This window comes from Barbus barbus (assembly GCF_936440315.1).
Source record: "Barbus barbus genome assembly, chromosome: 33".
NCBI classification, from domain to species: domain Eukaryota; kingdom Metazoa; phylum Chordata; class Actinopteri; order Cypriniformes; family Cyprinidae; genus Barbus; species Barbus barbus.
In genome coordinates, this window is record NC_136761.1 from 9,681,322 (window position 1) to 9,699,935 (window position 18,614).

The 18,614-nt window shown below is 36.2% G+C and overlaps 1 protein-coding gene across 1 annotated transcript in view; it reads right to left on the reverse strand.

Annotated features, from left to right (window-relative positions):
• The window catches only part of LOC306853133 (GPI ethanolamine phosphate transferase 2-like), a 118,992-nt gene that overhangs the window by 61,451 nt on the left and 38,927 nt on the right, over positions 1-18,614 (reverse strand). The window contains exons 6-7 of the mRNA XM_079390332.1: positions 18,133-18,345; positions 9,623-9,840 (exon numbers count right to left, since the gene is read on the reverse strand). Coding sequence (XP_079246458.1) covers positions 9,623-9,840; positions 18,133-18,345 — 431 coding nt within the window. The remainder of the gene's footprint in view (positions 1-9,622; positions 9,841-18,132; positions 18,346-18,614) is intronic.

The window sequence follows — 18,614 nt, forward strand, 5'->3', positions numbered from 1 at the left end:
AAAGTCAGCATGGAATTATAATTGACCATATTTTCTTTCATAATGCGCGTTTCTGGTATTAGGTGCCATGAACAAACAATGAACAGCAAAATCTTAATGTTAACTTATAAGTATACTACTGATCATTTCTAGTTCATGTTCATTCTCATATCAATTTTATTTATGCAACTTGAAATTCTAAAATAGTATTAGCATACACTACCGTTCAAAAGTTTGAGGTCGTAATGTTTTTTTTCCACTTCTGCTCATCTAGGCTGCATTTATTTGATTAAAAATACTGTAAACACTGCCAAACTGTGAAATATTATTACAATTTAAAATAACGGTTTTCTATTTGAATATATTTTAAGATGTAATTTATTCCTGTGATGGCAAAGCTGAATTTTCCGCATCATTACTCCAGTCTTCAGTGTCACATGATCCTTCAGAAATCATTCTAATATGCTGATTTGCTGCTCAAGTCACATTTCTTAAAATCAATGTTGACAAATAGTTGTTCCGCTTCATATTTTTAATGAAACTATTACATTTTCCTTATTTTCAGCATTCTTTGATTAAGTTCAAATGAACAGAATTTATTTGAAAAAAAAAAAAAAAGTTGAATAAATGTTGTAAAATAATTTTTCATTGTTAGAACATGACAGCGGCAAAGATTTTCGTCTTGATATTTACCAAAGGCTTTATTAGCGAACTCCGTTTGTGAAATGACTTTTGTTTTTGGATGACGACACCATGCTCATTTCCACCCCTCTCTGCCCTATTTGGACAGGACTAGTTCTCCCAGAGGAGGTCGGGTCAATTTGTTTCTCAGCTGCACTTTGTGATTTCAATCCCCTCCAAATTGAACACGTCTGTGTATTTCCTCACACAGCCTGTGTAAAAATTACAGAGCAAATTACCTACTGGTTTTTTGGCAACCTCTGGAGTCCTCTAATGCTGTTCGGAAAGTAACAGCTATTGTGGTACTTTTTCACAACACTTCTCCTCGTTTATTTTGACCTTTTGTCCAACACCGTGACTAAAGCTAATTGGTGCACTTCATTATGGTGTAGACCTTTTTGCCAGCTTGCTGGGTAAAGAACAAATCGGCTGTTCGATTCATCAAGCATGTAAACTCACATCCTCGCAGTCAGCAATAGTCTTGTTAGCAATTTGTGTTTTTGATAGCAAAAAAGCTACATCTAAATATCAAGCTAATTATGTTTTATGAATATTATTTAATATACTATGCCTATATATTATAAAAATGTTGTTATATATTTCATAAAATACATTACAAAATTGATTCATACTGAGAACCATAACAAAATCCAGCCCTTTTATTTTTCTTGTTGAGCATCTTGTTTCACTTTTAAATACTTCGCATTACATGCTTTGCAAACAACATTTCATTTTAATTGCAGGCCTTCAGCGGTCGAATGAATGAATTTGGTTTTATCACCCTGAACAACAGCCGCCCCATTTACACTGAAACTTTTGAAAAGTCATTTGAAAAGTTTCATTTCAGATGTGTATTTGTTGTTGGTTTGACTCTGGGGAGACGCTTTGCTATTAATTTATGTGGAATCGGCCCTCAGGAGAGATGCAGAGTCTTACAGGAGCCAATGGAATCTAAATGATGTTATTTCATGCGCTTAACCTCAAGAGAAGAAGACTTTACACAAGCAGACTTTACAAAGAATCTGGTACCTTGAATAACAAAGAAACACATTTCATTGGGGAATATAGAGACTTAAGAAAAAAAACATACACACTTGCACCTGAAGGCTTCATTTGCTGGCATTACAGTGCCTTGCGAAAGTATTCATATTCATTTTTTTCACGTTTTGTTATGTTGCTGCCTCATGTTAACTGCTTTAAATTAGTTTTTTTTTCTACATCAGTCTACACTCCATACACCATATTGACAAAGCAAAAACAGAATTGTCACAACTTTGCAAATTACTTACAAATAAAAAAATTGAAATTAGTACATTGCATAAGTATTCATACCCTTAACTAAATATTTAGCTGAAGCATGTTTGATGCGACAAGCTTTGCTCATCAACATTTGGCAATTATCTGCTATTCTTCACCTCACAAGCTCTGTCAGGTTGGGGGCAGATGCACATTTTCAGGTTTCTCCAGAAATATTTGATTTGGTTCAAGCTCAGGCTCTGGCTGGGTCACTCAAGGCTGGCACATTCACAGAGTCATCCATAAGCCACTCTTGCTGTGTGTTTAGGTCCATTTTCCAGTTGGAAGGTAAACCTTCTGCCAGTCTGAGGTTCTGAATGCTCTGCACTGGGTTTTCAAAAAGGCTCTCTCTATCTTTGGTGCACTGAGCTTTTCTTCTACTCTGGCGAGTGCCTCAATCCCTGCTGCTGAAAAACAGCCCCACAGCATGAGGCTGCTACCAGCACACTTTACTTTTGGGATGGTACTCTGCAGGTGATGAGCAGTGCCTGCTTTCCTTCAAACATGATGCTTGGAATTGAGGTTCATCAGACCAGATAATATTATTTCTCACAGTCTGAGGGTCCTTTAGGTGCTTTTTTGCAAATTCTAAGTGTGTTTTCATGTGTCAACACTGAAGAGAGGATTGAGTCTTGCCACACTGCCATAAAGCCCAGATCGATGGGAGTGTTGCAGTGGTGTTTGCCCTTCTGTAGATTTCTCCTATCTGCATATACGATCATGGAGCTCAACTTGACTTACCATCAGGATCTTCGTCACCACTCTAACCAAAGCCCTTCTCCATCGATTGCTCAGTTTGGCCAGGAGGCCAGCTATAAGAATCCTGGTTGTTTAAAACTTCTTTCATTAAGGGCAACAGAGACTACATGCTTCTGTGACCCTTCAATGAAGCAGAATTTTTTTCTGAACACTTTCCCAGATGTGTGGCTTGACGCAAACCTGTTTCTGAGCTCTACAGACTATTCTTTTGACACCAGCGCTTGGTTTTTGCTCTGATATGCATTATCAACTGTTGGGCCTTTTATTAAGACGTGTGTGCCTTTCCAAATCATACCCATTCAATTGAATTTGCCACAGGCTACCTTCACTCACAGTCTAGTAACACCTACAAGCAATATGAATGCTCCTGAGCTAAATTCCAACTGTCCCAGATAAGGGTATGAGAACTTATGCAATGGAATCATTTAAGTTTTTTATTTTTAATAAATTTGCAAAGATGTTAAAAACCTTTTTTTTTTTTGCTTTACCATTATAGTGTATGGAGTGTAGATTGATGTGGAAACAAGTAATTTAAAGCAGTTTAACATATGGGAGCAACATAAAACGTGAAAAAAATGAAGGGGTGTGAATAATTTCGCAAGGCACTGTAACTACATTAGTTAACACAAACTATTAAAAAAAAAATTACCAATACATTATTAAAATCAAAATCTCTTAATGGGCCCCAGCTAACATGAACTAACAATGAACAGTTATATTTTTTAGTCATTTTAATAAATACTGTAACAAATGAATTGCTCATTATTAGTTCATTTTAGTTAACTACTGTTAACTAATGGGACCTTACTGTGAAGTGTTACCAAAACACTTATCTTCATAAGCATGTTAACATCAGTCACTCTTCATGAAGATTCAATTAAAACAGCACTTATTTTTCAAAGCTTTATGGAGGAAATATATAACACTGTTCATCTTCTGCGGTTGCGATACCATTTTTTTTCAGGTCTGCAGAATTGATGAAACCACCACATTTGATGCATGCTATATGTGCGTGTGAGCTAAAGACCTTTTCCTGCCACAGTTCAACAGCTGTATTTGCTAAGTGCAATCCATTATTGAAGTACTACAGTCTTCAAACAGTCGATACCTCATCCGGTCAATGAGATCTAAAGGACACAGTGTCCACTGGGATGTGAGACTGGAGAATGTCAGAAGGTTTGAGGGCATCCAGTGAGTCATATGAGATGGAGAAACCCTGGTCTCCTTTCCTCATAGAGGATTAGAAAAGATGCTTGATTGCTGTGGTCAAGTGATTTGTATTTTCTTGTTGAATCAGACCCTAAGGTCTTAAAGGTGGGGTATGTATTTTTTCAAAAACGCTTTAGAAAACGAGTCGGGGCCGAGTACCAAAACAAACTTGTAGTCAATCAGCAGTAAGGGGCGTGGCTACTCACAATGCAGAGGAGAGAGCACTCATCAGTGCACAGGACGGACATAAGCCAAGCCACGACAGAAAGTTAGAGATGGCGGAAAAAAGAAAAAAAAAAAAAAAAAGAGAGGAAAACGACTGCGGAACAAAAGAAGGCTTACACCGTGTCTACACCGGACGCGACAGGACACCTGTCGTGGTCCGTCTACACTGGACGTGACAAAGTGACTATTGAAAATCATTTGAAATTTGTGTCAATGTGTCATAAATAGAACGCGGCAGCAGTTTACTGTCGGAATTTGTCGTGTCACATCCAGTGTAGACAGCATCACTGATTATAACGAGTTTTGCTTTGTTTCATAGATCTAATCGTTGCTGTATGTATGTGTGGGGTGGAGCTATAAAAATAGGGGCGAGACCCTTTTGGGGTAGGGGCGTGTTTGTTTTGGTGATTTCAAATGTCAACATTGGCTACCAGAAATCACTTACCCCACTTTTAATAGAGACCATAATTGTATATTTTCTAATGCAAAGCTCCATTTTACTGTATTTTGGATAAATGAAAACAGTACTATTGTGAAATATTATTACAATTTTAAATAACTGTTCTCTATTTGAATATATTTTAAAATGTATTTTATTCCTGTGATGCAAACCTGAATTTTTAGCAGACATTCCTCCAGTCTTGAATATATAATATTAATATTTTTGTGGAAATTGTGTTTTTTCAGGATCCTTTTGATTCTGGAAAGTTCAAAAGAACAGCATTTATTTGTAAAATAAATCTTTTGTTTACATTATAAACATCTTTATTGTCACTTCAGTTTAATGTGTCCTTGTTGAATGAAAGCATTAATTTCTTAAAAAAACAAACAAAAAAAAAAATAAAAAAATCTTACTGGCCCCAAACTTTTGAACAGTAGTTTATGCCATCAATTGCACATTAAATATGGTATCTGACAGATACTGAACAAATAATAAGCAGGCTAAATAACTATAAATAAATAACTATAAGCTTCTATTGCACAAAACTAACTGATAGCTATGGATTGTGCATAATAACGGGAACATCACTCACGACAGGCGATTTGAAGTCTGACAGTAATTGTGTTTATTCTTGAAGGTGGTGAATTTGTTTCAAAAGCGCTGCTTTGACGGCTGTAGCAGCACAGCTTTAAAGGGATGGATTTAGAGATGCATCTTCTCAGAGAGGGTTTTAGCATGCTGACAGTCTAATACATCTGTATTAGACTACACCGCGAGAGTAGCTGAATTACGTGCTTCCAGTGTAGAGTTTGTCACGCCATAGTCCTCTAAACTTATACAAATCCATCAACCTAACTTTGAAAAGGCGAAAGTTGTAAAAAGCAAAACTTTCTCTCAAGGCCAAAGCTGTAAAATAATGGTTATGATGTCACGACCATGAGTGCATTAACATATGACTGCTCATAATAACCTCTTCTGCTCACCAAGACCGTTTTCGTTTTAAAATGGTGTCTACACTGTGTTTCAGAAATGATATCCATCTACACTACACAAATGAAAACGCATGTCACATGACCGTTCATGCAGGTACAACCATAGATATGAATAGGTAGATTCCCTATTATTTAGATGGTGGACGTGTCTGCGTGCTTGGAGCGGTCGAATGGGGAATCTACCTATACATGTCTATGGATACAACAATGAGCACGATGTTAATGTTTTACACGGTCATCAAGGATACGCAGTGCAAATATGGGCAGCCACGTCATCGTTTTCAAAAGTCTCCGTTTTGCTACGTTTACACTGAAAAGCAACCCCAGAGTTTTCAAACTAAAACGGGGTCTGCAGCGTTTTCGAGGGTCAAAAATGTCAGTGTAAACGACAGGCGTAACCGTAGCAAAAGTTATGCGTTTTAAAATGAAAACACACTAGTGTAAACATAGGCTAAACGTCCTTGCAAACTGAGTCCGAAACTTTCATATGCGTTTTCCATATTTTTCGCATTTGTCATCCTTTCCTATCAAAATGCTTGCTACGAATGCGAAAACGCAGAAAATTGAACCCGGCCCTTTTTTTTTGACGGACGGAAGTTTCAGAGGCAGTGAGTAAACATGACTAACACAATGTAAGGTCGTATTTATTTTTCAATGTGCGAACATTTCGGACTCAGTGTGCAATGGCATTAAGGCTGCAATCATTTTAATAAAAATATAGAAAAATCTGTAATTTTGTGAAATATTATTACAATTTACAACAACTGTTTTCTATTCGAATATATTTAACATTTAATTTATTCATGTGAATTTTCAGCATCATTACTCCAGTCTTCAGGGTCACATGATCGTTCAGAAATCATTCTAATGTGCTGATTTGCTGCTCAACAAGCATTTCTGATTACAGAACGATGAAAACAGTTGTGCTGACTCATATTTTTGTGGATTTTAAGAAGAACAGAAAGGTCAGCAAAAAGGTATTCTTTTAGCTTCATAAAATTATGGTTGAACCACTGACGTCACATGGACTATTTTAACACTGTCTTCACTACGTTTCTGGACCTTGATCGTGTAAGGGCCCTTGCTGTCTATGCAGGGTCAGAAAGCTCTCAGATTTCATCAAAAATATCTTAACTTGTCTTCCAAAGATGAGCAAAGGTCTTACGGGTTTGGAATGACATGAGGGTGAGTAATTAATGACAGAATTATAATATTTGGGTGAACCATCCCTTTAAAACAGTGCTTAATAGCTACTGGTTAAAGGGATAGTTCATCCAAAAATGAAAATTCTGTCATTAATTACTCACCCTCATGTTGTTCTAAACCCGTAAGACCTTTGCTCATCTTCGGAAGACAAGTTAAGGGTTTTTTTTATGAAATCTATCAAAAAATTATCAAAAAATTGTTTAGTTTTCTCCAAAAATAGCTTTAATTTTACCTCATTTCTAAATGATTCCTAAATGACTCGTGCAAAGCAGTTTGAAGAATCAGTCTCTCTAAATCCCTCCCTTCCGTGAGCACTCACTGCTGTGATTGGTCAGATGGCGCAGTCCTTTGTGATTGGTCTACCGCTTACAGTGCGAATGACAGCCATGGGCAGACATTATGCAAATGTGTTTCTTTGTGACGTACAGCCGTAACAGAATAAGATTCAAATTCCTAACGACTCATTTAGGCGACTGCGAGTCGACTCTTTGTTTTTGATAGACAATAACTTTATATATCGTGCACTTTCGGCTTCACAACTTTGCAGAAAGTTCATGTTCACAATACTGCTACATGACACACTGCATGAAAGGTAATATTCGAAAAGGCATAATAGGGGCACTTTAATAAAAGATTATGAAATACATAAAACAAACATCTCCACAGGAATAATCTGTACTGATGAAATAGGCACAAAAAAAACAGGAATTTGTGTTAGGAAAGCAAATAGGGTCAGTTTTGATTTCATGATAACTTGAGGAAATAAGAAACAGTGGAAATCCAAATCCGAAACTGAAAGGCTGAAGGAATAAACTCCGGAAGACTCCGAAGGGCTCTCCTGCTTCTCCAACAACCCACACCAGGCTGGATCTGAACTCTGCCGTGAGGGCTGGCAAGCTCTTTATTGTTATTACAGAGAAGAGAGGGACTAATCAAGCTCATAATGAGTTGGCAGGGTGAGGGGTGTAAATGAGACGAGAGGCCGCAGTCCTTCAAACCCAGACATTCATCCTCCTTCACGCCACTGTAAGACCTCCGAACTCCACTCTCAACTCACGTCTCACCGCCGTTCACCTTATTATCGGCCAACGGAAGAAGAAGAATGAAATAGAAATGTATTGAAACTAAGCTGTATGGAGCGGTTGTGTACCACGGTGCTGATCGTTCAGCCAGAAAACAACTGAAAAATTAATCTTTCCACAAATTTACAGTCAACCAGAAAAACAGATGTGTTGTATGTGTGCATTAATGCACAATTTAAAAGTTCTACAAACTGGCTTCGCATAAAACATGGTTTCGTCTTTATTTCACTATAATCTTGAGTGAAATTACCTCTACTGTTTTCATGAGAGTCACGCATCTATTCTTTCTAAGGTTTATAGTTTCTCCAAAATGGAGCAGAATAAAACAGAATGACCACGGCAGCTGGTCACAGACACTACAGTAAACAACAAACACAAAGCAGAAAACCATTAAACTCTTCACACACGCTTTAAAGCAGTTTAATCCTTTTACAACTCATTTAAGATCAGCAGCTAAATTCCACATTTTTCCACAAATCTTTAGCTAATCTTAAACTAGTTGCACTCATATATTTTCAATGGTGGCATTGAGAGTATTGGTGACCGATGGTTGATACAATGGCCATATACTGTAAATAAATGATGTATTTGAATGAATAAATGGCAAATGAAACGTACAGTTTGGGGCCAGCAAGATTCTTGTGTTGATCACAAGTGACAGTACATTTCTAATGTTACAAAAGATTTCGGTTTTAAATAAATGCTGTTCTTTTGAACGTTCTATTCATTAAAGAATCCTGAAAAAATGTTTCTCTTCGTCATAAAATCACAGTTTCCAAAAAATCTTAAGCAGCACAACTGTTTTCAACATTGATAATAATACATGTTTCTTGAGCAGCAAATCCGCATATTAGAATGATTTCTGAAGGATCATGTGACACTGGAGTAATGATGCTGAAAATTCAACTTTGATCACAGGAATAAATTATATTTTAACATATATTCATATAAAAAGCAGCTATTTGCAATAGTAATAAAATTTCACAATATTACTGTTTTTACTGTATTTTTAATTAAATAAATGCAGCTTTGGTGAGCAGCAGAGAATTCTTTCAAAAGTGCAGTATTTTTAGATAATCCGAATATATGAATATATATAATATATGAATGAACATGAACTAAAAATGCATTATATAGCACATATTATGCGCTCAAACTGAAAACAAAAATGCATTATAAAATGCAGTAAAGTTGCTAAATAAAAAATGACATATGTTTTAAATGTATTTATTTCACTAATTTATTTTAATCAAAATTCCCTTACAAATGCTGGAAAAAAAGAAACTACGCATAGTCTCTGTAAAAGGCTGCCAGTAGATTCTGAAAGAGATTTAACTTGCTAAATAATGAATTTTCTTATCACTTGTTAAAACTGCTTTCACGTGTAATTTTGTGACATATAACATACACCTTACAAATTCACTTTGCACCAGGAAATGAGTATTATGAAGTGTTAAACACTTTAGTTTCCTCTATGACTGCAAGTGATAGATGTGGAGGAGCACATGTTCGAATCTGACGACGATCTGCCAAAACCTGATACAGATGTGAAATTACGATAGTTGAAGCAAAACCTGCTTGTTAAAAATGTGAAATACTTTAGGAATGAATCAGACTGACATTTACAGCCAGAACCTTGAATAAAGTTTAGTTCGAGTAGACTGCATACTTAATGTGATGTGAACAAAACCAGACTGTGAGTGATGCAAATACAGCCTTGTGTTGTGTCTTCAGGACTGCACAGATCTCACCTGCAGTACGAAGATCATGCCCATGATCATGGAGTACATGTCGTATTTTCCCAGCTGTTTGCTCAGAGCTGAACTCATGGCCTTCAGGGCCTCCAGATACTGTTTGAGAACCTTCTTGCCCATGTTACTCAGAACCTCTGACGTGTTTCCATCCACATAGAGCTTCATCCAGCTTCCGTGAGACTTCTCCGCCACGCGAAACAGCTCGTAACCGTCCTCTGTGACAGAGAGAGAGGGGAAGGTACATGAAAAATGTAACAGACATGAACAACCACAGAGATGCAACCAGAACGCAAGAAAGAGAATGACTTTAACTTAGTTAACTGCCTTGATGTCTACCTATATAGGCAACTACCTTCAAAGCCATTTTGCTGAGCTGAAACCTTGCAAGTGACTCATTTCAAATGCTCTACATGACTGCTAATTAAATTCAATTATACAAATAAATTCAAAAAGCCGTAATAAAAACCTTACAATGAGAGTCAGTTTATCTATTGTTGGACATAGTTTTATCTATTGTTTAGCAAGACTAAGCAATAAAATATAAGAAAATAACTGATTTTAAACTAAATTAAATAAAAAATTAAATTAAACGATAACAAATACAAACAAAATAAAAAATAAATAAATAAATAAAACAAAAACCCCTAATAAAAATCCTTACAATTTCAAATGATTTATCAGTTATCTACTATTTTCTTTATTGTTTATGTAAACAGCAAAATTAGTGGGAGAACAGTCATTTTTAAATTAAATTAATAAAGTAAATTACACAATAACATAAAATAAATAAATTACAATTTAATTAAATTATTTAAATGTAAAATTAAAAATATAAAATAGATACAAATAAAATAAAATATTAAAATAAACTAATTAATTAAAAAAATCCTTAATTAAAATTAATTTATCTCCTGCAAGCTATTGTTTTTCCTATTATTTAGCAAGCCTGTAAGCAGCAAAATCAGTGAGAATTTTTCTAAATTCATTTTTAAATTAAATTAAATTACACAATAAATAAATAAATAAATCTTACAATTACAATCAGTTTATCAATTGTTATCCATTATTTAGCAAGTCTGCAATCGGTAAAATCAGTGAGGAAAAACAGATCATTTTAATAATAAAAACAACAATAATCATCATCATCATAAATAAAAATAAATAAATTGTAAAACCATACAATTAAATTTTTTTTACAATTATAATGTAGGCAGCAAAATCAGTGAGAAAAAGACATTTAAATTAAATTAAATAAAATCAATTAATAACAAAGCTATTATATTTAGCTATTATTTAACAAGCCTGTATAGGCAGCAAAATCACTGAGCCAAATTAAAATTAAACAATTCATAACATAAAATAAATACAAATAAAATTAAATATTTTTAAAAATCTAAAACTTCTACGAAAAATCCTTACGATTACAATCAGTTTAGCAAGCCTGTAATCAGTAAAATCAGAAAGGAAAATAAAAATTTAGACAATTTATTTTACGGAGTCTACAGCAATGCATTGCAGGATTGCCTTCTCAAAGAATAAATGTGATGCTGATCTCATAAGGTGTTTAAAATAACATTTTTATCTTTCAGAAACAGCCTTTCACATACAATGCCTTGAAATTCTCACTAGGTTTTGAAACAGAGCCACGGTGTTATGAAGACACCATGAGGAAGCTGTTGCATAAGAATCAGGTGTCTGCTGGCTGTGTTTTAAAGCAGACAGACACTAAGGGCCTTCACAGCAGGATCTCAGAGTGAGCTAACAGTCACGTCTGCCTCATACCGCCCAGACGCTTCACTACAGGACACCTCCGTCCCGCTCTGTGCCTCTCTCTATCTAACACGTCTCTCCCCATCTCTGAGCTCTGATTCTCCATAGAGCTGATGCTGTGTAGAATGACACATTTTGTTTGTGTTACATACTTGGGTCAAGTGTGTTTTCCGTTGCGTGCGAATGCAATTTTCAAACGCATTAGGCATGAACGGCTGACTTCTACAGTCTTGCAGCTCAACTACTGAAAGACAAACAGTTTGTTCAAAGAATCAACATGTTAAAATCTGATTTTGGAATAACAATGGAATTCACCTCCTTGTTTGTTATTAAACATGTTAAGTATGCAAAACCGATGACATGCTGGGCAAGAATGTGTTGCCTGCATACTTAAGGTACATCTCTGGCTTAACATATGCAAGCTCACACTCTCCAAAGCATGCAAAAACACACAAACATGTCCATGAACACACACAGGCTGCATTTGTATATAACACATTAAAAGCATGCACTTAAAATTGCATCTCAAGTCACTGTTTGCATGCACAAAATGAATGACCTTAAATATATAGACAAATTAATTTACAAATTAGTCACTTGCTGTATTCTAGAAGGAATCAGGTGTTTGAAGGAATCAGTTGAATTAATGACTTTTTTAGGACAGTGGTATAACGCCAACTACTGGCTACAAACAACACTGTTTTTGTTTCAGATTTTCATTTTTTTATCATGTATTTCAAAACGATTTTTTAAAACCCATGCAAATTAAATTCATGCAACCTCTAAATTGTCTGTGTAAATATAGCTATCAGATGCAGGTTTGTTTTTTTCATTTAACACAATAATGACTTTAAATAATCTTTTCTGGGCTAATTTCTTGGCCCTCACTGATGTGCAATTAATTTGCGAATCACTAATCGGCATATCATGCAATTAAATACTTTTTTTTTTTAAACTGACAGACCTAACCTTTATACAATAAGTTTTTTTGTTGCAAACTGTTTACATGCACAAAATGAATGGCCTTAAATACTGTAGCTAAATTACTTAAAGATGATAATGCAAACACACATAAAACTGTCCATGAAGGCATTCAGGCTGCAATGTCATTTGCATACTTGTATAACATACTAAAAGCATGCACTTAAAATTGCATCTTTATATAATGAGCCTCTTTGTTGTAAACTGTTTGGATGCACAAAATGAATTATTTTAAATTACTAGCCAAATTACCTTACGATACTAATGGACGCTAAATAACTAATGGATGCTAAATGAATTAACTTAAAATTCAATATTAATTGAAACTGCCATGGCAACTGAAAAAGTTGCATATGACCGCTTCATCTGTAGAGCAATGAGGTTGTTCGTAATACTTACTCCATGCAAAAAAATCAACCATATGAGCACTTTTGGCATACAGTCCTATATATTTAACTTATGATTTTGCAAGATGTGGCTTTATATACTATGCATGACCAGTGCATCTCACATATGAATTATAATCATGCATGCTGCTTAGGACAGATAGCATGTGAAGCCACACATTCCTCCAGGCCATGTGAAACCTGTGAATGTTTAATATTTCTTTCCCAGATGTTTTTGTTTTTCCCGAGCGTCTATGTAGCATCTTAATCGGTGTGTCTGCGTGAACCCTAAAGACAGAAAGGTGATAAACCAAAGCGCGGTTTGCTGACAGAGATCATGTTAACCCCGAGAAAAAATGATGAATGGGACAATTACTGAGCGTTAGCGGGTAAAACAGAACATTAGAGGCGTTTTCACATGAATCTATTCGCTTATAAATGAATTCACTTTGCTGAAACGTTCATCTATTGTCATAACATAAATAAGCGAGGCTGTGATTAATCAATTATATGATTTTGCTGAATTAGCTCATGAATCCATGTCAACTGTTATGCAGTGTTATGACAGTGAAGCATAGTGTTATTTCCACAGTATCAGCTGAAAGTCATGCATATTAGAGCTTCAAGATACATAATAGCGTTACGGCAATGAGAAATCTCGGCCTGTGAGGATGATTCTCAGACAATGGTCTGTCCTCTCTTAGACACAGCGGCTTCTGCTTAATAATGAAAGTTTAATTCACAGCATTGATCACAGAGCAGGAGAGTTAGAGAAAAGCCAAACGGAGAATCTGCTGGGATGAGCCTGGAATAATGGGGATTATTCATGAATATTTTCAGATGGAAATAAGAAAGAAAACAAGGAAAGAGAAGGTAGAGAGAAGCAGATGGATGGATGGAATGGATGGATGGATTGGATGGAACGGATGGATGGAACAACAGACTGAATGACAGAAAGTACGATAACAACAGACAAAGACAGACAGAACAAAAGACAGAATGACAGAACACTAGCCATAATGACAGATGGACAGACAGAACCAAAGACAGAATGACAGTATGATAGACAGAACAATAGACAGAATGACAGACAAAATGACAGATGGACAGACAGAGCAATAGACAGAACAACAGACAGAATAACAGATGATAGACAGACAGCTAGATAGATAGATATAGACCACTAGATAGACAGATAGACAGACAGACAGATAGATAACTAGATAGATACATGTGTCTATAGCTATAGCTAGATAGACAGACAGACAGACAGGCAGATAAACAAACAAACAAACAAAAACAAATGACTAGATAAACAAATAGACAGAAAGACAGATAGATAGACAGCTAGATAAACAGACATAGAGGTAGATAACTAGATAGACAGCCAGATGGATAGACAACTAGACAGATAGACAGCTAGATAGAAAGAGAGCCAGACAGCCAGATAGATAGATAAGATAGATAGACAGACAGACAGACAGACAGAGACAGACAAGATAATTCTAATGTTACAACTCTACAGCTTATACACAAACACCTGAGCATCACAGTTTTGTGAGTGTATGAGGAACAGATCGGACTTGTGCTGACACACACACACACACACAACAGAAAGGAGATCAGTAGAGCTCTTCAAACAAACCACAGCACACAGCAGGGCTCATGTGCGTGCATATATGTGTGCGTGTGTGTGTGTGTGTGTGTGTGTGGCAGGACAGTGTTTCTGCATCTGGCCAGTGCAGGATTCTGGATGATCCTGTCATGATGACGGATAACTCCTCACACATCAGCCTCATTAAGATCCTCCTCAGGACGTCTGCGTCACCTTCCATTAAAATGCCTTTCAATAAAGCTTTGAACCAATTTGATGCTGAAATTATCACTCATTTGTGTTGATGATGGTCTGTGAAGATCCTATCTGGTTTAAGTGGATCTGGGCTTATATTTGCTGAGCTATATTAATAAATAGCTGTCTGTCTGTGTGTGTGTGTGTGTGCTCGCACTCAGGCTGTACCTTAATAATGCAGTTCATAATGCATTCTGGATGAAAGTGCTGATAAAGGCACAAATGAAGACACCTCTGGGTGTTCTGGAATGGCACACTATCATACGATCACTATTTTTACAGTATGCAGTGTGTATAGTGTGCATAGTGAATGAAATACCCAGATGACATCTTTCATTTGCCAAATGTGCAGCATAGTTATACTGTATATAAAGTAGTTACAAAAAGTAATTAGTTACAAACATAACTTTTTATTTATTTCCAAGATTTAAAAACAAATGTATGCACTATACAGTATTTACTATAGACTGCAGTATGCTAGTAGAGATTTAGAGCACTGCCTCTGCTTCATACACACACAGGGAAAAGCAGGTCAAGATCTCTAGTGTGACTCCGGGTTCTGCTGCATGTTGCATTTTAATGGTACTCCGTCATGAGCTTCAGCTCTCAGAGTGTTACCGTGGGAAAAGTGTTATCAGGAGAAAACCTCCGACGTCTCGCTTTCAGGTCAATGTGCCTAGAAAAACTCTGATGAATGATTCTCCCCTTAATCACAACAATTCATCAGCAATTTAATTAAGTGCTTCATTAGGCTGCAAAGCATGATGGAGAAGTTTCTACATCCTAAAGAGAGCAAGACAGACATGGGTGAAGTGAGGTAATATCTGCCTGTACGTCACACAGAGACTGAAGAGCTGACCTCTAAAAATCTCATATTTTTTCATTTCCTTAGAGAAGGAGGACGAAAGTGGGCTGCAGCGGTATGTCGTCCTCATCAATCAGATCTCAACCTCCACACGCCTCTTGAACCTTCCCTCAAGCACAGGTGAAAGAGGGGTAATTCAATGACTAATGCATATTGTACAGAAAAAAATTACAAATAATAAAGTCAAGAGTTGGATGAAATCGTAAGCTTTGATCTGATTGGCCAGCTTTACGCAATTTTAGTGTTTTAGCGCACAGGTTTAGTGTTGTAAGTTATGTTATCAGAACATAAGGAATCTCAAGAAGAACAAGAACTATGGAATTATTGTTAGAAAAAAATAAATAGTAATGTCTTTACATCTATTTAAATCAAATTAAATATTTTGTTGTATTTTTATATGTATTTTTGCCTTAACAGGCCCTAAATAAACTAACAGGCACAAACAAATGCAGATAGCAAAAAAAAAAAAAAAAAAATGGTTTGTTACCCAGATCTAGTTTTATTAAATGATAGATAAATCAATTAAATATATATATTTTGTTTACTTTTGTACTCAAGTATTTGTTATAAAAACATAAGTAATTTATTATTTAAAAATTTAAATACAGATAATTAAAATGTTATTTAACAATAAATATGACACGTACACAGACTTAAACATCTTAAAAAATACAAAATCTAAATCAAACCATATGCATGAATAAGCAGACTGCCACATTTTGTGCACATATATAAACAGTGTTTACATAAAGGAAAATCGCATTTTCAGCCCGTCACATGTTCTCATTCAAACAGCATGGGCCAGCTGTGAACAAAATATGCTCTGCCGGCTTAGCATATTCTCCCACCATAAAAGCGGATCCTGATCCGGTGGGATGCATCAGCGTCTGTGCAGCTGCTCGCGGATCCACTTTGCTGTGCACTAATTTGAATGCCAATCTATTATTGTGCTAATAACAAATTTAGATACATACACACACAGACAAAAATAACTCTTCTGGTTGCTTTACTTGTCAATTAAACAATCTCTTCCTGTCTGAGTGGACAGTTTGTAGCCAGAATAAGGTGTGATTCAGATTTATAACGAGTCAAAAGGTCTGGCTACACAAGACATACACTTAGAAAACAGCAACACGAGTCTGTGAAAATGTCAGCAAATATCACCATCAAATACTCGAACCCTGCATAAACACACTCACACCTCATAACCCAGCAAAACACTCAATACTGTAAGATGCGAGAAGTGAACGAGCAAGAGATGGATGTTTGTGGGAGGACAGATATCCCACTGAGAGAAAATGCAACCAAACTGCTAAAGAGACAGCAGAGGACACACACACATCTAGGCTTGGGCTGAAGGGTATACATTCTCCATTTCTATGGATTTAAAGTGCTCTAAATGCCCAGTCATGTCTGTGTACTCAAACCCGTGCTCTTATGTCGGGTTACTGACAGCGTTTCATGAGCTTGATACTCAAGCAGCAAAACAAGAAAACAAAACTGAACTGGATTGAAAACTAAAGCATAGCACAGACTATAAGACTGAAGCTAGTTGCCTTTTTGAGACAAAAGCCCTAGATAGTAGCCAACTGTAGTGTGAGACACACTCTGGGAGACTCTGACTCTGTTACTTTAGTATTATTTATAGTATTTAATCATATTTAAATGATTAAATAGCAGTTTTCAGTTTTATATTTTGTATAAGTTCTAAAGTTTTAGTAATTTTGCTAAATGCATTTAATATTTAAATTTAGATTGAATTTATTTTTATTTCAGTTGTAGCTTCTGATATTTCTTAACATTTTATTTTAGATGTATTTAAATTACTGAAAACTATTTTAAATAAGTTTCTGTTTACATCAAAAACAAAACACTGCACTTGTGTAACTTTATGTATGTAAAATGTGAATCATTAACACATCAACAAGACATCAAGGAAAAAATGGCTGGTACCTCCATTCATCCATATATCCTTCCATTTTATCCATCCATCATCCATCCATTTATACATCATCTATCCATCTTTTTGAGACAATATTTGAGTATTTCACTTCAGACAAAAACTCTTTTTTACACTTCATGTATGTTGATTGATCAGACTGCTATCGGAATGGATGCACACTCCATTTACACTTGGCCTCCACACAACAGAAACCTACAAATCCTGTGCTATATGCAAATATATTGAAATTTTCTTCACACTATTGCCAGTCAGCAAAAGTTTCTGTTGAATGCTCTCTTTGCATGGCAATTAGGAGCTTAAGGTACATCCGTGTGTCTCATCAATCATTACTAATTAACATTTGGATTGTGAGGCTCCCAAACTTCCACTGCTGCTGACGACGCTTCATCTGGGAGGAGTAAAGTTTACATATATGCCCGAACAACCAGATGCATTTACAGTTGGCAGAGTCAACCTTGTAAACATCTCAAACCAGAGGTGACTGGACAGCTATCCATCTCATATGTGTCTTGGGACCTTCTGACTTTGGACATGAAGTTTGAATAAACTATACTTGCCAATAAGTAACCCATTCACCTGACATACAAAGAGCCAAATCACTCGCTATTTGTGTTTGAATGGTTTGTGGACTGATCATGGCTCTGTGGGAATGCTGTTGTATGCATTAGCTTTGTACTGCACTTGTGAACTCACCATTGTGGAAGGTGGGATTGCTGTCCTGTAGGAGGCGGCTGAGCTGGTGTCCATTGATCTGCATGAGGCGCAGCTGTTCTCTGAGTGATAACTCCTCAAACACAGCTGGAATCAAATGGCCCACGCTGTTTTTGGAGATGGGTAACCCCAGACCCAGTGCGAGGGTGGGGGTCAGATCCACCTGCTCCAGGACACCCGGGTCCTCAAATCCCGCTGCAACAGCAAGATATGCATCATTAACCGCTCACCGGCTTTAAGACTTAAGGGCATTGCACACTGAAATGTTCACATGTTAAAAAAATAAATACAACCTCAGGTTAACACACTGCCTCCAAAACGTTCATCTGTCTTTAAAAAGTCTCGGCATTTTTCACATTCATAGCAAGCACTTTGAGAGGCGTTTTGATAATCACGCAGCTCCCTGATAAAGAGGTGGAACTCTCCTTCTCTACGCAATCTCAGGATTGGATGAATCTATCTAT